Source organism: Arvicola amphibius, chromosome 12, assembly GCF_903992535.2.
Source record: "Arvicola amphibius chromosome 12, mArvAmp1.2, whole genome shotgun sequence".
Taxonomy (NCBI): Eukaryota; Metazoa; Chordata; class Mammalia; order Rodentia; family Cricetidae; genus Arvicola; species Arvicola amphibius.
In genome coordinates this window covers 135,569,632-135,596,631 of record NC_052058.2, presented here as the reverse complement: position 1 = coordinate 135,596,631, position 27,000 = coordinate 135,569,632, and the positions used below count along the sequence as shown (strand labels likewise).

The following is a 27,000-nucleotide window of genomic DNA, read 5'->3' as shown; positions in this document are numbered from 1 at the left end:
ATCAAACCTGGCATTTTGTTTTGGGTTCTCCTTCTATGCTTTACCTGCTGCTGCTCTAAGGTTCCCTCTTCCTCTCGGTTTTCAGGTGTTTGATCATGATGTGTATTGGCCTGGTTTTCCTTGGGTTCAACTTAGGTCTTAGCCTCTTAACTCTATAGATTTATGTCTTTTGCTTAATTTGAGAAAGTCTTTAGCTATTGCTTCTTCAAATAATTTTGCTGTCATTTTCTTTCATATCTTTTTGTTTCTGAGACAGACTCTCTGGACACAAATGTTCCTAGATCTTTCACGCACCCAGAACTTTGTTCTCGTTTTCTAAGACACTTTTCTCTGTGACCTATGGTTCACATTAGAAACTGTCCATCCACCTTCAAGATACCCATTTGTTCTGTGTTTCTCTCTGCTCTGCCACTGAGCCCTGCCTATGTGTTTCTAACCCCAGTTATTCTATTTTTCAGTTCCAATTTCCCACTTAGCTTCTCTTTTATCTGCTCTTTCTTGCTGAGAACTTGTCCTTTCTGCTTTATTTCAGGAACACTCCTCATTCCCGTCTGTCACATTATTATGGGAGTGATTTTTAAAAGTCAAGTCAGAGAATTCCAGAATTCTAGGATGTACCATCTAGTCTCAGCATATACCACTTTTCTTTTCTTCTTAGAGTTAAGAATTTCTGAGATTTTTGGTATGGCTGATGATTTTTTTTAATGGAATAAGAGAAAGTTTATCCAAACACGAGCTACTATGGCTCAGGAGAATCTTGGATAGATGTTTCCCTGAATGACATGTTCCACTGTAGAAGTAGCTACATGAGCTTTTTATAGTCAGAAAATGAAAGTCATAAGTCAAGGCATTTACCCATTAGAAGTGAGATCAGGGTTACAGTGAAGTAGGGAATTCCATGATGAAGGGTCCAGATCCTATGTGACGACATCCTTAAATTTTGAGATGGTAGGCATTTGTAGAATTTAATTTGTTCCAAAGGCTTTATCCAATAGACCAAAGGGTGTTATATCGTGAACACTTTGGGCATTACTTGGTGAGATCAAAAGCAGAGGAAGGAGATATCAGCTCATCTCGTCCGGTAGTAATCATGCCCAGGCTTCATAGGCAGCGTCCCCTAGTACCAGAAAGACACGGGCTCTTGTTACTGCAGGAGGAGCAAGAAGGAAGTCTCAGTTCCCTGAGTGCCCTCCGCTGACGCTGCAGATTGAACAGCCCTGTACCCCGACTTGGCCTTCTCTAGCATCACTTTAACCATATATAGGAAGTCTGTTTCCTTCTCATCTGATAAAATCAAAGAGCAGAAGACCTTCCCTGGAGCTGCGATGAAGGGACGACTTGGTTTCTGCATTGGTTGGGGGGGGAGGCTACTGTCTATATATCAGTTTCCTAGCGAGAATGAGAATTCTTGGAGTTGTTTTGGCTTCTTCTGTATCTGTGGCACTGCCCTCTGCAGATCATACTCTAGAATATGTGAGACAAATAGAGACGTCTGGGACGTTAGCCTGGTGTGATTCTTCCTGGCACAGAACGTTGTCTGTCGCTCGTCTGGATTCTCTGCACCTTTTACCATTGTCTCACTTTTTTCCTCATTTTTTTATTAAAAATTTCCATCTCCCCCCCTCCTCCTCCCCCTCCCCTCCCCTCCCTTCCACCCATACCCCTACTCCCTCCCTCTCCAAGCCAAAGAGCCATCAGGGTTCCCTTCACTATGTTAAGTCCAAGGTCCTCCCAGCTCCCCCTAAGTCCAGGAAGGTGAGCAACCAAACTGACAAGGCTCACAGTGAGCCCGTCCATGCTGTAGAGTTCATACTCATCGCCGTTGTCCTTGGTTTCTCAGTCCTCCTCCACCATGAGCCACATTCAGAGAGTCCGGTTTGGTCCCCTGTTCCATCAGTCCCATTCCAACTGGACTTGGTGATCTCCCGTTAGCTCTGTCCCACCATCTCAATGGGTGAACGCACCCCTCACGGTCCTGACTTCCTTGCTCATGATCTCCCTCCTTTTGCTCTTCATCAGGACCTTGGGAGCTCAGTCCGGTGCTCCTATGTGGGGCTCTGTCATTTTCTCCATCCAACGCCAGATGAAGGTTCTATGGTGATATGCAAGATATTCATGAGTATGGCAATAAGATCTGGACATTTCTGGCACCCTCTCCTCAGTTGACCAAGGAACTAGCTGGGGGTGTCTTCCTGGACACCTGGGAACCCCTCTAGAGTCAAGTCTCTGCCAACCCTTAATTAAGATATATAATTCCTTGTTCCCATATCCACCCTTCCTATATCCCAACCATCCTATTCCCCCAAGCTCTTCCCATCCTCCACTTCACACTTTTCTCTCCCCATCCCCCCATCCCCCATCCCACCCCACCCCCAAGTTCCCATTTTTTGTCCGGCAATCTTGTCTACTTCCAATATCCAGGAGGATAACTATATGTTTTTTTTTTGATTCACCTTCTTATTTAGCTTCTCTAGGATTTTTTACGAATTATAGGCTCGATGTCCTTTATTTATGGCTAGAAACCAATTATGAGTGAGTACATCCCATGTTCATCTTTTTGGGCCTGGGTTACCTCACTCAGGATTGTATTTTCTATTTCCATCCATTTGCATGCAAAATTCAAGATGTCATTGTTTTTTATCGCCGAGTAGTACTCTAGCATGTATATATTCCACACTTTCTTCATCCATTCTTCCACTGAAGGGCATCTAGGTTGTTTCCAGGATCTGGCTATTACAAATAATGCTGCTATGAACATAGTTGAACAAATGCTTTTGTAATATGATTGGGCATCTCTTGGGTAAATTCCCAAGAGTGGGATTGCTGGGTCCTGGGGTAGATTGATCCCAAATTTCCTGAGAAACCTCCACACTGCTTTCCAAAGCAGTTACACAAGTTTGCATTCCCACCAGCAATGGATGAGTGTACCCCTTACTCCACAACCTCTCCAGCAAAGGCTATCATTGGTGTTTTTTATTTTAGCCAATCTGACAGGTATAAGATGGTATCTCAACGTTGTTTTGATTTGCATTTCCCTGATTGCTAAAGAGGTTGAGCATGCCCTTAAGTGTCTTTTGGCCATTCGAACTTCTTCTGTTGAGAATTCTCTGTTCAGTTCAGTGCCCCATTTTTTAATTGGGTTTTTGTGTGTTATGTGCAGTTATTTGTCTGGCTTAGAAGGACTAATGATGTATAGACCATCCGGGCTGCCACAAGGAGACACCATAGCCTTTGTGTCTTTAAACAATAGTGAGCGTGTTCCCTGCTATACAGGCAGCCCCTTCCTCCCAGTATCCATCAAAGAGGAGTGGAGAGAGGAAGGGAGAGGTGGGAATGATTGCACATGCCCGTGCATCCAATAAAAGGGCAGGTAGAGACATGGGTTGGAGCCAGCTTTGTTCTCTCCCTGTTTTTATTTGACTGCCATTCCTGCCCATGAGATGGTTTCATCTAACCTAAAGAGTTCATTACCATTTTAATCTTACAGCTCCCTTAGATTTTTTTCCTTCTATCTTGTCATAGTGCTGCTGTTTTTCTGAAAGCATATACTTAGTTTATTTGGAATTTATTCAGATTAACATTGGTCAGTTTCTTTACTAAAAAGAAAGACTTAAATATATATTACACATATATGTATTATTATATATATGGCCAGGTGTGGTGGCTCACAGCTCTAATCGACACACCTAAACGTAGATCAGCGATAAGCCAACGTAGGCTATGTGTAGGCTATTTAACAAGATCATGTCTCAAAACAACAACAAAATAGACCAGTTACGTTCCAGTTAGTCACTGGCAAACCTCAGCATGAACTTTGTGCTTCAAGTGGTTCAGGAAGATCTTAGTTTGCATGCATTGGTTTTGGGGCAGGCTGGCCTAAGGCCACAGCAATGCATGCAGGTAAATTTTACAGCAGTGAGTCTTAACATACATAATAATATTTATCATAGTATTGTCTTTCTAACTGGCCAAAATTTTCTTTTCTCCTCTTTCCCCTTGGGCTTAAAGCTGGTAGAGCACACCGGATCACGTGACTCGGGAATTGAAATTTATTTTTATCTCATGAACTCCTTCACATAGAATGCTGTGGGATAAATGAAAGTGAAAGCTATGAACAGGCTGGGGAGGTTAAGCCCAGCTCTTCCTCCCATACTCCATTCTGGTTAATTCAATCAACAGTTGCCAGTCCCAAAGCTAAGTACCCACCAAGGCAGGAGGACAGCCTGTGCATCCTCTCCCACACCTGCTGAAGTGAGTGGAACCCCTAGGGGGCTGAGATCAAACAAAGCCTGCCCACTAGGTAGTGTGGGGATAGGGGAATTCCAATCTATAGCAAAGGAAGATGGGAAGAAAGCTTGGTTGTTTTAGGCTGTGCCGGAAGTGGGCTGTCTTCCATGTGTTTGTAAAGGAAATGGGGTGCATGCTATTCTTGATATTGACATCACACAGACCGGCCTCAGTCCACTTACATCAGCATGACAAGTGGTGGGAGCTGAGAGGCTCTGAAGAACTTGGGGAGCAGTCCTTTGGGCTCATCACATGGGATGATGTACCCCATAGGATATGTGCCCCCATAGGATGGCCGGAATTACAGAGATACAGTTTTTATCCCAGTGTGCTAGCCAGTAATCTGCACGTGCCCTGCTCCAACATGGGGGTAGTGAGCCCGCATTGGCGTCATGGGCTCTTCTGACTAACAGATGGCTCAGGCTGCAGGGATACTGAGTGCAGTGCTCCACGGGTGCCTGTAGAGGGAGGCTGTGAGGGAGTCACAGGCTGCATTCATTTCCCTCCTCCCCTTCTTACTCCACTAGGATGTGTCTGTGTCTCGTAACTTAACTCCTTAGTTTTATTACATTTTTAATTTGTGGGGGGGTACACATGTGTACACTCGTGTGCAAACATACATTGCAGCACATATGTGGAGATCTGAGGACAACTAGAGGTTCCCTCCTCCTGCTATGTAGGTATCCAAGATCAAACTCGGGTTTTCACATTTGGTAAAAAGTTAACTTTACCCTTCGAGCCAGCTATGATGATTCCATACCCTCTGTGTATGCTACAAAAAAAAAAAAAGTTACACAGAAAGGCACTGGGAATCAAGACAACTTTAAAAACTGCTGCTGGAAATGAACTCTTTAAGTTATAATTACAAAATAAAGAATCAGATCGCTTTGGGTAAGCATTTACAAACACAGTGAAAGGGACATAATTAAACACAGTTAAGAGCTGGAAACACCAGAAAAGAGCTCCGTCGCCTTTAAAAAGCAAGAATCAAGTAAAATTAGTTGAAATGAGACGTAGTCATCAAATTAGAGAACTCATTGTTGGCCTGGGATGCCAGGTGAGATGCCCTTGATGGAGCAGAAGCAATTTCCTGTCTGAGTCAGAGGGAAGTGGGAGGAATGGGAGACAGCAATGGAACTGATGTGACATCAGCCTACCAGGCATCTCTGACCAGGTCCTCGCAGATGCTGCCCATGTGTCAGTAGCCCTTGAGAGACGGTGCCATTAATTGTACACTAGGTAAACTGTGTATCATTTCTGGAAGGCTGAGCTCTTATTAGAAGACACTGGGTTCCTAGACTTAGCCAGATCAGCAGGTATTTCCACATAGCCTGGCGAGCACTGCGTCTTTAGAAAACTGGGGAAGGTCCGGCTTTCGTACAGACAGAAAAGGGAGCGTGTTTCCGAATGTATTAAGTCACATGGGGCAAGGCAGATGCTTTGGACGATTCAATGGAAAAGCCAAACTAGTACAGACTAACATGGCATAAAAAGATTTGAAAATGAACACTAAAATGGCCAGGTAGGGAGGCAAGCTCTTCTAATTAGACCATCCCCAGAAAGCTCAGTTTCCACATCCGCCAACTGCCTGCAATCCACACACAGCTGCAGAATAGCTCAGGCAGTGCCTGGATGGAAGCTGCTAGCGCCAGCGTGTGCTGTGGGGGGAGGGGAGCGCTCCACTGAAACAGTGCTTTCTGTACAGAGGACATGATTCACAAGAATTGCTGAGAATTTAATAATATCAGTCTAAAACAGAAATCCTCGGGTTCAGGAGATGGGAGTCTGGGGAGGGATGTGTAATAAGAAAGGAGCCAAAGAGATGCTGAGCAAATACAATGGGGAAGCCAAAGGAGGCTCTGGGAGAAGATAGAGGAAAAGATAACTGAATGAGGGAGGATGGCAGTTAGGCAGACCCAGCGCTTTTTAAATGCGGCAATAGGTGCCCCCGCACCATCGTAATACTTTTAAACATTAAAAAAAAAATTATTGTCAACCTAGAATTCTGTCCATGCTTTGTACTGAGGTAAGGAAACAAAGACTAAAGAAATTTACTATGCAGGACGCACAGTGACATAAAAGAAGTGACCAGAAGGTAGATGTAGGAGTGAAGGAGCGAGGTGAGAGAAGAGTGAACAAAGTCAGTCACTTAAAAATTCAGGTAAATGGGTGAGGGATTAGCTTAATATAAACAGTGTTGAAGTTATGAGATAATAAAGGTAAATTCATATTAAAAACAAAGGGTGCAAGAGTAGATCAGAGATAGAATGTCTGCTTAGTATGTACAAGGCTGTGGGTTCAAGACCAACGAAAAAGCAGAAGTGGGATCAAAATATCGGAAAAGCGTGGCGTGAGGTCCGGTGTTTATACAGTATATGGTGTAAAGCGCTCATCCAGTGCCAGGGAAGACCATAGAGGTGCCAACTTTAGTAACAGACACAATTTAAAAACGATCGCGTACTACCAGCAGAAAGGCGAGAGTTGTATCTGTATCCACCATACAGTAAAAGGAGAAGGAACAAGGAAACTGCAAGAGGCTAGGAAAAGGAGGAAATAGAGTGAGTGAGTAGGAATAGTAGAAACAGCCCATCACAGCTAATCAGTTAAAACTACATGGATTAGTCTGCTGGTTACAAACAAAAACAAAGTAACAACAACGAAACAAAAAAAAAAAAAAAACACAGAAATCTCTCAGCAAACACTAAAGAAGAAAAATCCATTAATAGTAAGAACTAAACCACATACATGTAAGGGTGAAAGCAAAAGCAGAAACTACAAAAAGCAAGTATCCGAAGAAGTACATACCCCAGTAGACATTGTAAAACTTGTTAATAAGTTTACTTCCCATGCAGATATATATGTAGAAGTATCTTCCAGTACTCACATTAGAAATTACTTAAAGCAAAAATTCATGACTTTAAATGCCATTCTCAAGAAAGTATCGATAGTTTTAAGAGAAAAAGAAGAAATAATAAAGACTAGAAATTCATTAAATAAGAAAAATAGAATACACATTTACAATATTGACTTTTGAAAAGACCTGATAGACACGCCCTGGGGAATAATTTCAAACGTAAAGAAGATGGTTGTACGTGGTTACTAGTGTCCAGGTTGCTATAGACAGACATTTAAATCTAATAACAACATTATAGATACATTTGTGCCAGTAGATTTAGAAACTTAAAGAATATAAACTTATAAAAGTAGAAATATGGATCAAAAATCATGTTGACTTTTAAATGTATATAAAGAATTTATTTTATGCTGCCTTGGATTGAATCCATGGCCTGCAGTGCTTAAATATTAACCATGTCCCCAGCCCTATGTTTTATTTTTAGGGCAATTATACAATGATAGCTCCCTTGCCCCCCACCCAGTTCATCCTCAGCACCCAGTTCATGTTATTCACCTGCCAGTGTATTCCATTTGTCATAATTGATGAGCCTACGTTGACATTTCCTCATCATCTAGAGTCCACAGTGCACAGTACCATTCACTCCTGAAGTTCATATTCTGTGCAGTCAAATAAGTAGCCAATGGCATGTGTCACCATTATCCTACAGAGCACATTTAAGACCCACTTTTCACTGGGGTACTGGGTACGTGTGAAGTATTGTAAAGCCCTGTTTGAATCTTTAAAAATCAGTGCTAGTTATAATGTGCTCTTTATGTGTATATGTGCAATCAGTCTTGAGGTTCATTTTCCTGTAATTAATCAAAGATGTAGAGAACAAAAGTCATTGACAGCGTACGTAGCACCTATCTGACTTTACCAGCTGTCTTGAGTAAAAATCCTGAGCTTTTCATTTAACAGTCTGCTAGGCGTGGCGTATGCCGTCATTACCTGTCTCAGTGGACTCCGTGAGATAACTGTGTAGAGGTGTGGCTGCTTCTTCAGGCTCAGGGGCAGTCAGTGCCGTTTGGAATGGTTTCTCCCAGACTTTTTGCCGTCATAAACTTTGATGAGCTCTAGAGGACTTTATGACCGTTCCACCTTGGCCAGAAGGACAAAAAAGGGAAAGCACATCCCCCGAATAGAGTGCTGTCATCTTCCCAAGGCACAAGTGTCCGTGGCTGTGTTAATACCTTGATTGGCCCAGACAAGTGGCTGTGACTGTGATTTGTTCAAATACCACTGCTGCCTAAGCAGGCTTCTCGGGCCTCAGGGAATTGACTGCAGACACTCAACTGTCCTGGCTCAGGTGGTGATGTAGCACTACATCCAATACAAGGCTTCATTCGAATTGCCTTCTGTATACTTCCAAGGGTGCAGGCTGAGCTGGCAATGCGAGGAAAGGAGCAGCAGAGCCAGGAGAGGGTGACTGGGTCAACATGGCAGCAGAAGCAACAGTAGAAGAGTGCCGGCCAGGCTGCAGCTGAAGCATGCTGAAGCATGCTGATTCACGCTGAAGCATGGCCTCGTCTGGCAGTGGGTTGCAGCAGTCTGTCCTGCCTGGGCATCCCATGCCTTCGCCATCCAGACTACACCTCATGGTGCCTTCACTCCTGAGCCTTGGCAGGTACCCTGTCTCTCACCCTGGCTTCCAAGTGCCATCGCAGAGGAAGGAGACAAGTTTTCTGAGCAATGGCCATTGGGTTTCTGATAGTGGACGAAACAACGGAACAGTTCGTGAGTATCCTGTATAGGAAGAAGGGGACAAGAGAGGGTTGTGTGAGTCAAAGTGGAGAACTGGGACTACAGGAGAGAAACTGTAAAGAACCAGAGAACCTGTAGACACTGGGAGTCAACAGCTGCAGGGCATTACCGTATCTTCATGCCATGGTCTCAGAACTCAGGCTGAGAACGCTGACTGACTTCTAAGGGCCCTGATATATAAGCCCTGAAGAGACTCTAATATTTGAGCCCGCTGACTAGCAACATATTCATTGCCCATGAATGCCTCTGTGTCTGACCTGTTCATCCTCTCCCTCCAACCTCTACCCTTTCTAGAAAGTCAGAGTTGGACCCACGTGGTTTGTAACCTTTTCACAATGGCATTTTCCCCCCAGTAACATGCATCCTTATCCTCATTTTTGCAACCTTCTATGGTCTGGATTTACCACAGTCGACCCTCTTGCCTACTGAAGAGTGTATCTATCCCTTCCAAACTTTGGTAACTGTGAATGAAGCTGATCTGAATGGTTGCATAGTTTTGTAGGTGCAAGTTTTCCACTCCCTTGGGGAAACTCCAGAAGTCAGTTGTTAGATTTGTTGATAAAAGTATGTTTATTTGGATAAGAAACTGCCCAACTCTTCCGAAGCAGCTTACTGTTCTGTGTTCCCAGCAGCAGTGGGGAGTGGGTGGGGGTGTCTTTTCTATCCCACGTCCTTACCAACATTTGCTGTTGTCATCCTGGATTTGGGCCATTATAGGTATGTAATGGTGTCTGGTTTAATTTGTATTTCCCAGATTCTACTGTAAGGAACATTTTTCATACGCTCCTTGTTGTATTTCTCTCTGGTGACATGTCTGTTAAACTGTCTGGCCCATCTTTTCAGTGGATTTCTTTCCACACTGTTGAATTTTAAGTGTTCTCTGTGTGGCTTAGTAACTTGTTCTATCCAGTTGGCTCTTTCACAGATTTATCTTTCACACTGATTGTCTTTTCATCAGTCTGCTTTCTAAACGAGATACAGGAAAATTCCCCCAGTATAAAATAAGACTTACAAGCATAAATGCTTAAATTTTAATTAAAATCTTTCCCTTCTAAATCTGTTGGAGATAAGATCTTGCTAACTGTCCAAGCTTTCTTCAAATTCATGATACGTCTTCAAGTCCAAATCCTGGGATTACAGGCATGTACCATGCCGAAATCTCTTAGCTATTGGTAATCTCACTGTACCTAATTTACAAATCAAACTTCAATAAAGGTAGGTATATACATAAAAAACACACATCGTAGCTGGTGCCGTCGGCTGTTTCTGGTATCCACAGGAGAGCTATGAAAATACTCCTCGAGTAGTCAGTAACTATGGTATGTGAAACAAAATAAAACTGTTACTTGCCATCATGTAAATAAATACCTAGAAACCACATAATTTTAAGTGAGAAAGCATAGAAGGCTGGAAAAGAAAAAAGTACATGGTTCCTTGACTGTATTTTCCTAGAAAGTCTATCTACACAAAATATGTTGGATTGGGGATATAGGTTTTTTTTTGTTGTTGCTGTTATTTTGTTTTGTTTTTACTCTTTGGGGGCTCGCCAGCCAGCTCCCAAATAAATTCATGGAGACTTAGTCTTACTTATGAATGACCAACCTTAGCTTGATTTGTTTCTGGCCAGCTTTTCTAACTTAAAGTATCCCGTTTCTCTTTATGGTTTGCTTCTGGGGTTTTTAATCTTTCTTTGTTCTGTATTTCTTTCCTTCTTATTCTGTGGCTGACTGGTTATCTGGCCCCTGGAATCCTCCTCTCCTCTTTTTCTCACTCCTTCTCTTCGTATTCTATTTATTCTCTCAGCCCACCAACCTTGTCTGTTTTTCTCTCCTGGCTAGCTATTGGCCATTCAGGTCTTTATTAGATCAGTCATGTGTTTAGACAGGCAAAGTAACACAGCTTTACAGAATTAAAGAAATGTAACATAAAAGAATGCAACACATCTTTTCATCATTAAACAAATATTCCATAGTATAAATAAATGTAACGTATCTTAAACTAATGTTCCACAAGGAAGGGGGGCAATGAAAATATAGAATGTATTTACATTCTCTTACAACAGACAATTAGAAAATGTAACATGACAGTTTTCATGGCCAGCATCTGTAGGTGTTAAGCATCATCAATGTACACTGAAAAAGACTCTCCTAAATGTCTAATTGCATCAGTGTGTGCCTGGAAAACACAATGCCATGAAGACAGCAAATTTTCTCAAACAAAATTTAATGTTTTTACAACTAAAGTCTCAACAGGATCTTTATGTGATTGGACAGCTAGATCCTGCAATTTGTAATGTGGAGCAAAAGCTCAAATAGGTAAGAGAATTCTAAAGAGAAAGAACCAATTTGAGGGGCTTGTCCTGCTATGGGTCAACACTTTCCTTGTGCTAATGATGTTCAACTGGATTTAGAGATGTGGAGGTGTTGTGGTTGCCGGATAGCATGCATCATCCTGTGTTACTTAGAGCCTTTTTGGAACCTTCAATGTTAGATTCAGCTGTAATTATTACAGAAACATGCATGGTGTCATATTGAATGTAACATGTAATTGGAAAAGAAAGATACTCCAAAAATAAGTTTCATTCTTTCTACTTAAGGCATGAAACAGAATATTAGGGGAGATATAAATATAAAAATATCACTGGAATGAAATAAATGATGTGTCCATTATCTGCCATAGCTACATCATTCTGATATATGTAGGGCTGGGGGAGCAGCCAACGCCACTCATTTAATAGGAATTCCCAAACAATACAACTTTTATTATTTTTAAACTTCATGTTGTATATTAAGTTATTCACCCTGCCTAGCTGTTACTTTGTAGCCTCTGGCCTATATCACCCTCCCATTTCCTTCTCTTCTGAAACCCCTCTGCCCTTTGCAGCCACAGTTTTATTTTGTTCTCTTTCTTGAGTGCTCTCTTCTGGAAGTTCTCTACCTGTGTTTCAGTCACACTTCCTTAGATCTCTGGTAGGTAGAAAGGACCATGAAATAAGGTTACCATCTTATATAATTTTCAAATAATTTTGGTCATGGGATGTGATAGACTTCATGGATAGCTGATTGAAGACTCTTCACACTTAGGAAAAAAAAAGAACTAAAACAAAAAAATCTATGCAAGATATTTAGGTATAGACACAGCTATGTAAAAAGATCATTGAATACGCATCATCGGGTTTTTCTCTAGACCTGTTTTACATCATGAAAGCTCAGCTTTATACTTTACCTTGTTAATGGCAGCTAATTTTTGTCTTTCTTAAGAAATTTGAAATAAATGGTGCCTTAAACCCACTGTGTTCTGACACAGATGGATTGCCTTCTTTTGTGGTGTTTTGTTGTGGTGGTTGTTGTTTTTTTTTTGTTTTTTTTTTTTTGATAAATCATACTTTCATTTCCTTTTTTGGTACTCAGAACTCAAGAGAGACTGGGCTGATTTCTCATGGGACCTCATTTATGAGGCGTCATCCTTAACTCACATGGTAGGTTTTGCACATATATATCTGTATACCCTATATGCAGAGGGCAGTGCACCTGGATGCCTTTTAAAACTCTTCGTTTGTTCTACACACTTGCCTCCTTGATGTTAGTCTGACTGAGCCTCCTGGAGATTAGCTACTTGGTTGTTTGTCTCAGCTGAGTGGTTTCTCCTCTATGGGTGGCACGGTCACTTCTCACCTTCTCGGCATAGGACCGGCCCCTCGTGCTCTGCAGTAGATGTCAGCGCTATCAAGAGAGCTGAAGTGACCGGGACAAGATTTTCTCTGGGTGCAGAACCATGTACTCTGTCAGAGCTCAGGGGGTGTGCGGAAGGGAAACCCTTAAGTCCTGTCCTCTGTTGCCTAGCTGAGTTCTGCAGATTCTCCTTGCTTATGCGTTTACAACATTTCTGAAGGCAGAATGTGGTATTGTATTGTCTCCTTCAGTTTGCACCCAAGACCTTTTTCCTGAATAACTTCTTGGGGGATAGACTTACACACTGTATGGTTCAGTTTCCCGAAGTCTCCATGTCCCAGTTTTCCCCAGGTATGTAATGCAATTATGTCCCCTTCCAGCTACACGGATTCCTCAGTTTTACCTGCAGAGCTCTGCCCAACCCACCTGACCATCTCAAAGATAGAGAACCCTAATCTGAATATTTGATTTAATTTCCCTCATTGTCCTTTATTGGGTAGAGATGGGAATGGAGCTCAGAGCTCTCCTCCTACCACATACAGGTTCTTGTCCTGCTTGCCTGATGGAGAGTTGAGGCAGCCTGGAAAGGCAGCTCTTGATGGGACTATAATGACAGATCTGATGTCCCCAAGAACTGTGCATCTTCCAGTCACTGACAGAAAAACTTACGATACCCCCAGAAGCAGAGGAAAGAGGGAAGTGGAGTCCTGTAGACTGTCCTCCAGTATTTTCAGTATTCTTAGCTTTGAGCCTGGAGATTACTGCACAGCGGTTGCTGTGTTCTGGTATCTGTAGGGCAGCTCTACTGGCACAGGGCTGGGACATGTGGTCACCTGTCCTGATTCAGAGACGCTGAGGTCCATGACTGGCTTTACACACCTGAGTTTCTGAGGACGGCTATATTTTAAGCTTCGTGCTTTGCAACAGGCCCCTTCTCTTTTCAAACCTGCCTTTTATCTAGACGTAATGTGCAGAACAGGTAAGTGGTAGCAGCACAAATCCATTGCACAAGTTTACTTTTGTATTATTTATTGATGAAATTACCTTGCCTGGAACAGATCTGTGAAACTGCCACCCTGAATACAAGGTTCTATTTGGATGGCAGCTGCAGTGTTACAGTCCATTCCATTCCAATGCTCTGTTTGGATGAACAATATTCACAAGCCGTGGAGTCACCCACGTTTGCCGTTGCTAATGGCAACAGCGTTTTATCTTGTGTGTAGCCCATTTCTCTTGTGGTCTTGAGAACTCTTCAATTAAATTTATCTAAATACTTGAAAGCTTTTAGGAACTGCTTTTTTGTTTTCATAATTGAATCATGGATCTTACAGATGTTTGTGGTGGCATTTATTATAAACATAAAAATCAAACGTCATATGAAAACGCTCGGCTTCAGTGAGCACCTCACACTTTCTGTGGATGTCATGGATCAACAACCTTGGTAGGAACACAGGTTCACTGTGAGAAATTGTAAGTACATATGTGTACTTCTTAAAAGGGCAATGCCAGGCTGAAGTCTTACGTGGTGACTTGTGTAAGAGATTCAAACGTGTGTGCATTCAGGGAAAGACAAAAGGAAAACCTGCTACATTGTTCACTCAGAAAGGAGGAAAATGAGCCATATGAACACACTGGTTGTCTTTGAAGTGCAAAAGCTTCAGATCCTGTCATTTGAGTGTGGGATGATTTTTATATCCATTTTCATAAAGCACAAAAAGAAAACGTTTTCTGAGGTCACAGAGAGCCTCCCCAGAATCTCATGGTTCCAAAGAACTAGTTTGAAAGTCACAGTACTATCCTGGATCATTACGGAAGCTGTGATGTAGCTAGTCTCCTGCAGCCACTGACAGGTAAAGATGTAGCCAAGAGCGCTTCTATCTTTTGTCTCCCCCTGCTGAGTTGAGTGTGAGAACATAGATGTTTGTTACAGTTTCAGCCCATCCATGATAAATTGCTTTCCTCCCTCCCTGTAAGCTTCATCATATTTTTGTTTTGTATCTGAATCTTGACACCCTTGTATGTTTTCCCTTTTGAGTTTCTTTCTTTTAGTTTTTCATTGATGGGAGAAGAAGGACAAGGAAAATAAGGAGGAGGAGGAGGAGGAGGAGGAGGAGGAGGAGGAGGAGGAGGAGGAGGAGAAGGAGAAGAAGAAGAAGAAGAAGAAGAAGAAGAAGAAGAAGAAGAAGAAGAAGAAGAAGAAGAAGAAGAAGAAGAAGAAGAAGAAATAGGAGATTCTTTGAGTACACTGTACAGAGAACAGTGGGACTGACAGGAACAGAAGAACTGCCTCTCATGAGATTTTAAAATGTACTTTAATTGGATCCATGATGTTGGCCAGGTGTGGTGCACAGCTGCAATCTCGGCACTTGTGACACTGAGGCAGGAGGATTCAGAGTTTGTGGCTAGGCTGGACTACAACAGCAAAACACTGCCTTCAAACAAAATGAAATAAAATTAAAAAAAAAATCTGTGTTCCTAAACACACTTTCTTCTGTCTGATTCTCATTTCTTGCCAACCCGAGTGTCTCTCTCCAGTTTGGTCTCAGATTTTTCTAGCCGTCAGCATCGCACGATATAGTGACTCTGTTCTCCCATCCCAGTTGAGTATAAAAGTCTTCTCTCATCTGTCTGTCTGTCTGTCCGTCCATCCGTCCATCCATCCATCTCAGTTTTTACCCTAAATTTTCTAAAGTTGCCCAGTGACAGGTGCGTGGGGCTCTAACTCTCCGTGGCCTTCATACCCTTGTAAATACATCTCTCTTCTTTCACAACTGAATGGCTTCCTTCTGCTTAGAAAATTCCTTTGTGTCCTTTCTTCTTTGGCAGCTTGCTCCCTCCCACTCTGTCTATTGTCTTCCAGTGGAGCTCCTGCCAATGATGTGGGCTCTACTGGCCTTGTCCTTTGTGGCACACGTCAGTTTTGTTCTTCTTGTTCTCCCTGGCGCTTACCAGTGGAACCTCCCACTATGTGTTGAAAATTATTTCATCAGCCACAGTTTTACATTTGTTTTTAAGTGTTTTAAAGTTTTTTTACCCATGATTGTGTGGCTCCCAGGGAAGATGGATCATTCGTGCCTTGTGACTCTTGAGTGACCATCTGAGGTACCCTGGACACAGAGCAGGCTGCTTGAGGTGCTATCCACACGGGCAGCCCCAGCTGGGGCTCTTGGCTGTCAATGGAAGAGGAACATTACTTTGTGTGGCCAGTGAGTTTACTGGATGCCTGGGTTTTCTACTTATTTAGAGATGTGTGTGTGTGTGTGTGTGTGTGTGTGTGTGTGTGTGTGCGCGCGCGCGCGCGGGTGTTCACAAAGGCCAGATGTGACACCCAGTGTCTCCCTCTATTATCCTATTATCCTTCACCTTATTGGCTGGGACAGAGCCTCTCACTGAACTGGAAGCTCTCTGTTTTACATAGGCCAGTTGCCAGAGCTTCGTGGAGCCACCTGTCTCTGCCCACCAATGCTGTAGTTAAAGGTATAAATAGCCATACCTGATTTTTTTTTGTGGGAGTGCCAGGGTGGGGAGGGCAGTTCTCATGATCCCAGTGAGCTATCTCTTCATCCTTGCTGGTGCTTTCTTGGGGCAGTTTATTTACATAATGTTTGGCATCTTAAGGATACATAGAATTGACTTTAATCTGCAATGGTCTGATGCAGGAATAAGAACATAACTATCATTAAGCAAGATTTGTTTTTTGTTTTGTTTTGTGTTTTTCCAAGTAGTTCCCAAAGCAAGATATAATGCACCCTGGCGGGGGGGACCATGACAAATCTCTGGGTTGGTTGTGAGGTAGAAAATACAGAATAAAGAGAAAGTAGTAGGCAATGGTGTTTACTTTGGCTTTCTTGGGCTGATCATCCTGAAGAGTAAATGGTTTTAGCGTTGACTAGCGTGAGTAATGTAGCAGCTCTGATGGTAGTAGACAGTTTCCACTTGCCAGCAGTGGGGTGAGAGGGCCCTGAGTGGGAGAGGCAGATAGGGGAGGTAGTAGGAGTGTGGCTCCAGTTTTGTTCCTTTAGATGTAAAGGAGACTCTTGAAGCTTGGTACACTGGCTGGTTTTCGTCAAGTTGACACAAACTAGAATCACCTGGACGAAGAAGGAACGTCAATTAAGAAATTTCTCCCATTAGGTTGGCCTATGAACCTATCTATGTGGCATTTTTATCTATGTGACATTTTCTTGATTGTTGATTGCTATGTGAGGGCCCAGCCCACTGGACTAGACTACCTGTACTGGCTAGTTTTATATCAACTAAAAAGGAGCTGGTTTTCAGAGAGGAGGAAGCCTCAACTGAGAAAATGCCTTCATAAGATCCGGCTGTAGGCATTTTCTTAATTAGTGACTGATGGGGAGAGAGCCCAGGCAATTGTGGATGGTCCATCCCTACAAAGCAACCCTTTCCTGCCTATGTTGCTGTTGGACACCCTTTAAACTATTCAGCTTACTGTAGATTATGCAGTGTGTGCCATGTTTCCAGCTTTTCTGAGCTGTCACTCATTCTGGGGTAAACTTTGATGATGCAAATATTTCGAGTCGTTTCTGCCCCTGTAAGCAACCCCTAACCAATATTCCTGTAATTAGCCGCCCATAAAACTTAACTGGTTCATCAAGTGGGACTTTGGAGGTATCCTTACTTAAGTCTGTCCTTGGTGCCTTATCTGGGATGAGTAGATATTTATTTATGCTTCCTCTGGGATAATATCACACGATGGCAGGGAGGCCTGACCAAGGGGAGAAAGGAAAAAGCTGGCTGAGAGAAAGCAAGTGGGAGTCCTTGTGTTTATTCTCTCAGATCTGGACTGTGCATGGGATACATTGTTACTGCCTTGACTTTTCTGTAACCTAGAGTTGTGAACCAGAGACCTTTATTTTTTAAGTTTCTTTAATAGTAGCAACAGAAAGAAAATTAGGACATCACATGTCATATAAAATGGGAGTGGTCATTGGCACCTCACTGAGAGGGCTTTCCAGGTAAGTCACATTGATTCTCCCAGGCAATTATGGGGTTGTCCAGCTATAAACAGGAAACCTTCAAAAAGCTTTCTGACCCATAAGCACAACAATCTAAGGACAGTAAGAAACCCACTGCCTAGAGATTCTGGCTCATGAATCCTTTTCCTGTTTCTAGTGCTGATGAGCGGTTTGATGCTACATTCCACACCAATGTCTTGGTGAATGCATCTGGGCATTGCCAATATCTTCCTCCAGGTAAGATCTACTCCCCTGGCCTCCATCCTGTGAGAAAATTTAAGCAAGTATGTGCATCCGTCCTAAGGACTTCCCTCCTGAGGGGAGGATTGTTGTGCCGAGGACTTCCCTCCTGAGGAGGACTGGTATGCTGAGGACTGTCTTCCTGAGGGGAGGATTGACTCCATGTTGGTTAACCACCTATCCCTTCCTATTGGAGGTCTCACATTTCTCTTACCTAACTCTGGGTATCATCTCTGAAGTTAAGATCACATTTCAGAGGTCTTTGCCATGGCCTAGCTTGTTCTTATTTATGTTAATTCACAGTCTACTCTCCTTTGTTGAGTGATTTCCCATTCTTCTTTCGGGCCATAAACATGATAGGCAGGCCTTTTCTCCTTCATCTCTCCCCAGTTGGCACAGGAAGTTGACAGGTCCTTCAGTGCTAGGAAGATAGTAGGCATTCTGTGCTCATGAAGTTAAGACCCAGGGCCTTCCAGGGAGCACCCCTGATGACTTGTTCCTCAACTGATTTCTCTTCTTCTTAACCTCCTGGTGGTAAATGGTTGCAAGGGGTTGATCTGTTTCCCTCCCCTTTGAGGCACATTCAAGGTGTGTTCTAGTACATGAGTATCGATTCTTTTTATTTTATTATTTAGAAGCTTCATTAACATATTTTCAAGAATTAAATATTCCTCGCTGAAACTGCTTATAACATATCTGGAACCCACTGCTTACACTGTTGTGACTACACTCAGAACACGCTTACACACTCCTAACATATGCGCCCCTTGAATATATAGCTTCTCATAACACACATACACACATGCGCACACACATGCACACACGCGCACACACATGCGCGCACACGCGCGCACACACGCGCAAACACACGCGGACACACACGTGCACACACACCTCTAGCCCCTCATCTCACAGCACATGGTGAAGCTGGCTTTGCCTGTTGTTTACAATGCTCCTCTGCTTAGCAGATGATACGAATTCTGTAGACAGAATCTTTGTTTGCTCACCTTACCATCCATCACTTCTCAACTGCAGGTGGCTATGTCGATAAATGAATGAATAAGTGGTTGAATCCAGCAGAGACATAGCCCTCTCACTGATGTTTGTATTGATTAGAGAAGTGTTGCTTTTCAGGCTTTCTGTCTTAAGACATCTGCTTGCCTTCTCCAGCCCTTCCTCCACGCTGCAGGTACCTTATAGAGAGGGCTCTGTGATGCCTTCCAGCATACTTTCAGTGAAGAAATGGGTGCTTGTGAGCCACCATGTGAGTGCTGGGAATTGAACCTGAGATCTCTGGGAAAGCAGCCTGTGTTCTTAACCAATAGACCATCTCTCCACCCACTTTCTATGTTTATTTTTAAGAGGCAGATGGAGGTAGAATTTACATGTTATACATTTAAAGAATCTTAACTCCATGAATTTTAGTAAATTTTCAGAGGATCGCTACAATTGAATTTTAGAATGTCCCCATTATCCCTTACCTGTTGACAGTAAACTGATCTTGCTGCAAGCTTCAGGCAACCATTGAATCTTTTCTGTCTCCTTCTTGGGTCTTGTCATAGAAATGGAATCAAATATAGTTTTCTAACTGTATTTGGATTAGGAGAAATTCAGTCCACAAATGGTAAGGGAATGCCAGTGGTCACTTTCAGGCTTCTGTGGGCATCTGAAGCAATTCTGTAAGTCATATTCATGTGATATATGTGTGTATATATGTATGTATATGTACACATACATGCATATATACACACCTACCTACATATATATATATATATATATACATAAACACACATACATACGCACACATATGCACTACAGTATTGCTGTTGAATTTTGAGCCTCATACATACTAAGTAGGCACGCTACCACTGAGAAAGGCAGTCCCTAGCTACCTTTCTACCTCTTTATTTTGCGATATCACTAAGATTCCTGGGATAGCCTTGAACTTGTCACCCCCTGAATTGTCTCCCCAAGTATATGAGAATGTAAGGCACATTTAAAGGACTTCCAAGGGACAATTTATGTTTTCTCAGCATGAGTGTGCAGTAGAGTGTATAAGTGTAAAACTCTTCAGTCCCTTCCTTCGTTCAGTCTTTAGTTCAGCAAAGAAATGTGAAGTATGTTTTTGTACATCCAAACTCTCTCTCTTTAATTTTGCACCTTATCCCATTGCTGTGGAAACTGAACAGGATAGAGTTACACTCTACATATATTTTCAGATAAGTAACTGTTTATTACACACACACACACACACACACACACACACACTCGCACACTCCAGCCTCTCCCTGTCTCTTTCCAATTCTCTTTCTAACTCCTTCATCATTTTTATCAACTTCTCAGATTTCTTGCACCCTTTCTTTTTCTCATATTGCTTAGACTCGGAATGTGCTCCTGGCAAATAAAGGATATAATTAATTTTATTTGCACAAAGTTTCCTGAGAAAAGCCTTCCATAACAAAAGCTATTGTTATGTTTTAATTTAAGAAACAGTGACATTTTGGCTGAGCTTCTCTAGGGGTTTTTCCAAAAGGAAAATGGGGCAGGGAGGGGAAAAGCACCTTGACTTGCTCTGAATAGGTCCTAGCAAGAGTTCAGTGTGTGTCGGGGGAGGGTGTATGTGGAGGGAAGTAGGCTGCAGGAACTGTGGTGTGTTCTGAGCCTGTTTCTCTTGCCGCCATTTCAATCTTCTGGTCATTTCCCATGCTCACCTAGGCATATTCAAGAGCTCCTGCTATATTGATGTGCGCTGGTTCCCTTTTGATGTGCAACAGTGCAAGCTGAAGTTCGGGTCCTGGTCCTATGGAGGGTGGTCCCTGGACCTGCAGATGCAGGAGGCCGACATCAGCAGCTACATCCCCAATGGAGAATGGGATCTCATGGGTAAGGCTAGCACAAACAAAGACCTTATGCCCCAGAAGAGAGGTGCCCTCTGCCTGCGTGAACTGAAAGACTTGGGGATTTTTCTACTTTTTCTTTCACTGGCTACACTTGGCAGCCTTCTCCATCACGTCCTGAGAGCTCCAGGATGAGCAGCGGAAGCCAGTTAGTGAGTGCAGCAAACAGCCATGGCAGGGCCTCTAAACCAGCAGTGCTAGAGGAGACTTTGTGGGGTCCATTCTAGTCCTCTAGCATGGCTGAGCTGCACATTGAAGTTGATGGTGCAGATGACAAACATCACAAGTGGGGGTTCAATCAGAAGTACAAGCAGCAGTGTTAGGGCAGAGAACAACATTCCACTCTGGGAGACACAATTCAACTAGACACTAAGTCAGTCCTCTGCTGAGAGGGGCTGGGCAGTAGATTATAAAGCAACAGGTGTATATGACAGTTTAGCATGGGGTGAGGGGGATACACGGTGTGTGAGTCAGGTAGTTTGAACATGGTCCAGATCAGGGTGGTTCTAAATTTCCTAAGCCCATTGGCCTAGCATTCTTAATCTTCAGAAGGTAAGCTGAGATTCTGAGAAACTGTTCCTTTCAGTACACACACTTCTTGACATGATGCCTGCATAGTGATTTATGCTCTGTCAGCAAATCTCTAAGGCTTAGAAAAATAGTTTGAATTTTTTTCTCTCTGTAGACATTTTGGCTTTTATTTTATACCTATATTGCATCATTTTAAATCCAAACCAATATTATTATGAGTCACTTACCATCAGGTATACGTTTGGAAAAGGGCCATGCAGTTTTGTTGTGTGAAGACCGTAGAATGCATTTACACTGTACAAAGTAAGCCAGCTACAGAACCAGTAAGTGATACAATGTTATTGACTCCATTGTACATTTCTTCCACCTGTGACAGAAACACGGTTATGTGGTATCTGTTGATAATTGCAATTGTAATGCTGTAAAATTGACACTGTGTAAGTACTTCTAATGCATCAAAAGACTATCCACCAGTATGGTTGACTAACACTGAGATACCTTTAAACAGTTGTGGCACACCCATATAAGTTTGTTCAAACACCCATCACTCACTTTTAGGACTGTGCTCTTGGATAGTACACACTTAGTTAGAAACAAAAAGCAGCTGTGTCTTCTGATGAACTTCCTCCTTTCTCCGGCACCCCACTCAGGAATCCCTGGCAAGAGGAATGAAAAGTTCTATGAATGCTGCAAAGAGCCATACCCAGATGTCACCTATACAGTGACCATGCGCCGCAGGACGCTCTACTATGGTCTCAACCTGCTCATCCCCTGTGTGCTCATCTCGGCCCTGGCTCTGCTGGTGTTCTTGCTCCCTGCAGACTCTGGGGAGAAAATCTCCCTTGGTAAGTATCCAAGGCCCTCTCTGAGGCAAGCTCTGCAGGACACTGTCAACTACCATACATCAGCCCCTGTGCCAGGATCAGACTTATGACACCAGAAACTCCTGGTTCTGCCTCCTCGAGAGGGAGAGAGCCTTCTTGAGAATTGTCAGGGTCTAGGGATTCCGTGATTTTGTGAAGAAAATGGGATATAGTGAGGGACCAGATCAGTTCTCCCCTAATGGGCTGTTTCTCCCTCTCTGTCACCCACTTTGCTCCTCAGTGGTAGCCAGCCAGTCTCCTCTATGGATAGGAGACACATTAACTTAATATCAGCTTGCATTGGTAAATTATCACACACGTTACAATAGGAATGCAATTTCTGGAATTGCTTCCCCTGTGAGAATATGAAAAGTGAGGGTTTGGATGGTAAAATGAGCTGCTTATATCAAAAAATTGCTAAATAAATACATACTTAGTGTGTTGAAGAAAGCTTTCTCAAGCCCTCTATTTTCTTAGGATAGGGCTTAGATTGTTAAATATCTTCTTCAAGGTCACACAGCCAATTAAGTTGTAAAGTCAAGACTTGAATGAAAACGAGTCTTCTGGCCACATGGTTTCCTGATCCTGCTGTATAAAACTGCATCTTAGTATTAATGCAGTCAGGACCTTGAGAGTTAACCGTGCCGGTTGATCCTCTCAAAGTTGTACCTACTAAACTTGTCTCCATTCGAGGGTCCTTTGGGTTCTGGCAGGTGACCAAAACTGTACCCAGAAAAATGCATACACCCATACGTACAGAAACTACAGGTCTCACGGTGTAGCCCCAGCAACCTACATAATGCTTTTGAAACAACTGTTTTGAGCTTCTGTGAGGTGTAATTTCGGCCTTGCTGTTTGTTATGACTAAGAATTTCTCACATTTTTGTTTCAGGAATAACTGTCTTGCTTTCTCTGACTGTCTTCATGCTGCTCGTGGCTGAGATCATGCCTGCCACATCTGATTCCGTGCCCTTGATAGGTAAGACAAGGATTCCAATGTGCCTAGGATTTCCCTACAGGTGCATGGAGGAGAAACATGTCCTTCAAGGTCCTAGAGATTTATTATTCCCCTCTGTCCCCTGCTGTGGAGACGTGACTTGCTATAACTATTACAAGACACCATGGCCCATACCTAAGTCCAAGTGGGAAGGGAAAGATGTCCAAATTTGTGGCTTGCCTTTAAACTGAAGAAAGGCCACGGGTGATGATGTTCCTGTAGTCTCAGTATTTGTGATGCTGAGGCAGGAGGATTACAGAATTCAGGAGTTCAAGACTAGCCAGAAGAACACAGCATGAGACATCTCCAGGGAGATGGTACACATGAATGTGTGTGATAGAATGTCCCTTACTTCTGTATTCCTCCCACTCATATTTTCTGCTCTGGAGTCAAAGACTTCACAATTTGAGATTCATTATTTCACCTGGATATTGTTGGTTTTTTTTTTTTTTTACTAAAGCATATATTTTAATTCTTGGTTCCTATCTCCTGAGATTACTCAGCATCCACTTATTAAATATGTGTTTAGAGAAATGGGAGGGGAACAAATGTTTTGTCTCGGTTAGGTGTTTCTGCCCAGGGATAACTGACAAAAAGAGGAAGACTCCATATTTCTAGAATTTCCTCGATGGAAGCAAATGAGATCGTGTGAAGGATGCTGTGACCAGGGTAGTTTTCAGGACTCATTGCTGCAGCCAGGGTTCTATTTCCAGTCCAGCGTGTCATGGGAATGGGAACAGTATCCCTCAGAGTCCATTCGGCTTCAGTGGGAGAGTTATTGCTTCTGTTTCATAGTGGGAAGTGAAGTCTTTGGAAAGATCTAGGTTGTCCCTTTCTACCAGAAGTATTAGGCTACCAGAGTGTTTATTAGACTACAGCCTGCTTTTTAGTATGACCACACAGGAGGCCCTGATAGAGCATCATCCCAGTAGGTGCTGCTGAGGCCCCAGGTTTCACACTGCCTCTGGTCTCTCTACAGCACAATACTTCGCCAGCACCATGATCATCGTGGGCCTGTCTGTGGTGGTGACGGTGATTGTGCTGCGGTATCATCACCATGACCCTGATGGTGGCAAAATGCCCAAGTGGGTACGTCCTCTGTCCTTGTAGAGTGCCAGCCCTCCCTGAAAGCGCCTCTTGCAGTTTTCTATTGTCTAGTGGCCCTCAAGAGATTTCACCCTTCTGTATGTCTTTGAGGACAGTGCCGTGGAGGTGACAGTATTTTAGACTGACGTCCCAGCAGGCCTCCAGATTGCCTGCTTGTGTGTCCTACTAGTATTGTGCTTTAGAAGCTGTCCTTCCACACATCCACTGAGGAGGACTGTGTAGCAGTTGGAAGAACTAGGAGAGTGGCCATGAATTAATGTGGCTGGAGCTTCCCAGCAGACTGAGGAGTGAGAAGAATAAGAACCAGCATGAGTGTTTCTCGGTGTCTACAGGGCATTGGTTCCATAGTCCTTGATACTAGAGAAGACTGAATGTTCCCAAGCTCCTTGTAGAAATGGTGTAGCGCATGCTCAGAACCTTTACACATCCTCCAGTGTACGACAGATCATCTCCAGATGACGTAGAGACTTAATGACGTGTAAATGTCCTACCAGTACTTCTTATGTAGTGCTGGCTAGGGAACAATACAAGAGAAATAATCTGTGTATGTTCAATACACATTCAGGTTTTGTTTTCCTAAAACTTTCTCAGTATGTGCTTACTAGATTTAATAGGGGCAGACCTAACACTGCAGAGGGCCGAGTTTCTATCCAATCAATACATAGAGGTTTACAATCTACCCCCAAACCCATGACATCAGATGAAGAGTTCCTATTGGATAGTGAACAGAGAACGAAAGGAAATGGATCAGGGTTCATCCCAGGTCGCATCATCACTTCCCTACGCCTGCAAGCATCAGGCAGGTGCTATGATCTGCTGATTCTGACCGTCCACGGCATCTCAGGGCCCCGTCCCTGAAGTTCTGCTCTTCGCTGATGCACAGAGACCTTGACAAGGGCTTGGGCTGACCCCAGACTCTCCCACACTGTTCCAGAATGAAACCCAAGGTAGAGAAAAGCTGTCCTGACCTACCACCACTAGTGAGCCTTGCAGATCTCCCTGGTCTTTTCATCTGAGGACATGAAAAGCAGCCCTTTCTATCTCTAAAGGAGCCTGTCTGAAGACCCATTCAGTACTGCTCCTGTCCAGAAGGAAATCTAGGAAGCGCCCACCTGCTGAAATGCAGCATAAGGGAAGAGATGCATGTGGATTCCCAGCAGAACAAAGGGTTTCCAGCCTTCTGAAGACAGCCGTGATGCAATACCCTACAGTGCCCTAGCTTAGGAAAAGATGCTATGTATTTTCCAGTGGCCTTGTAAGAGTACTAGTTCCTCTCAACTACCCGCCTTATACACATAATAAAACCTCTCATAAAGTTCACGATCGCAGCTGTGGCACGGACTCAGTCTCAGTAGTTATGTCTCAAACGCCATTGCTGTAGACCATGAAGCTTGTTTTAGAAGTCATTGGTTCTGTTACAAAGCTGAGACACACTCGCCTATATGTCCTTCTTTCTTAGCATCATGGTACACCATAGGGCGAACTAAGCCAGGTTTGACTTACATGCCCTTCTGCCTATCCATCCTTTTGAAACATATTTCACAAACCTGTTTCAAAAGCAAGAGTAAGAGCAGCATCACACATAAGAAAGTTTGCCTTCCATTTTTACTCCAGTCCTTTGTAACCACCAATATTGATAACCATTTGTACCACGCTTTTTTCTTTTAGGCCACCAACAAGCTCCCAAAACATGACGTGGAGACTTATTATTAGTTTTGAATGCTTGGACTACTTTAAGCTCATTTCTGGCTAGCTCTCTTAAATTAACTGTTTTTCCTTTATCTACCTTTTGTCTAGGAGCTTTTAGCCTTTTCTTTCTGTATGTCCTACTGTTGTACTGTTTCTGGAGAACCCCAGAAAGACCACCAAAATCCAGTCAAGTCCAGAAGGCAAAAACAAGGTTTATTTCTTATTCCAGCTATCTGGGAGAGGTCCCTATGTGACACAGCACAGTAGGGAGTGCTCCTACTCCTCATTTGGGGTTGACACATATAGGCAAAAACCGCAAGCCAGGTTTACTCGGGGTCAAGGAGGTTAGTTTTGCTGAGTACAAGGTATGGACTACTTCTGCACACCCTCTTCCTCCTTTAAGCAGCTACTTCTGCTTCTGTGCATTGCCCCTGGCCTCCCCCTAGCAGTTATTCCTGCTTCTGTCTAGACCACAAAGCTGGGTGTTGACAGGGGGCTAGCTGCTAGGGACAGTTGGTCTGCACTTTAGCAAAGGTTCCTGTTTCCAGCTAACTCTTGATGCTGCAAAGTTTCTTGAACCCAGTGCCTTAAGCAGCTCCTGATCAAGCAAAGTTTCTTTAAAGGTTTCCATGTCCTTACATTTCCCCCTTCTCGAGTACCTCGGGGAACCAATCCTGGGTCCCTTAAAGCCAGGCGGGAGCAACGTATCTTTCCTCTAGTATAGTTCCATAAAAAACAGAATTTCTCTCCTAAACCTGCACAGAGTCTTCCTATGTAAGGGAGTTCCCTTTTGACTCAGCATGTCAACCAGGGATTACAGGATGACGTCTTCTTTTAACTGCTTACAGCTGACTTGGGGCATCATTATCAAGAGTTAACAAAGGTGATCCTTCCATTTTCTGGTATCCTTTTCAATTTCTTTCTTCAAAGACTTAAAGATATGAGCTTTTTAATTATTATTTTAAATGCCATATTCTGCAGATCTCTGAAGTATTTAGAACTGCCCAGGTATATCTGATTAGACAAACTTTATTACTAACTACTTGTTTTAATTGACCTCAAAAATCTATACAGAGCACTAAATA

The 27,000-nt window shown here is 43.1% G+C and overlaps 1 protein-coding gene across 1 annotated transcript in view; it reads left to right on the top strand.

The window, feature by feature from the left end:
* Window positions 1–27,000, top strand: part of Chrna7 (cholinergic receptor nicotinic alpha 7 subunit) — a 119,095-nt gene that overhangs the window by 86,760 nt on the left and 5,335 nt on the right. Inside the window, exons 5-9 of the mRNA XM_038314045.1 lie at window positions 17,749–17,828; window positions 20,547–20,714; window positions 21,910–22,104; window positions 23,015–23,101; window positions 24,099–24,208. Of these exons, the coding sequence (XP_038169973.1) occupies window positions 17,749–17,828; window positions 20,547–20,714; window positions 21,910–22,104; window positions 23,015–23,101; window positions 24,099–24,208 (640 nt within the window). The remainder of the gene's footprint in view (window positions 1–17,748; window positions 17,829–20,546; window positions 20,715–21,909; window positions 22,105–23,014; window positions 23,102–24,098; window positions 24,209–27,000) is intronic.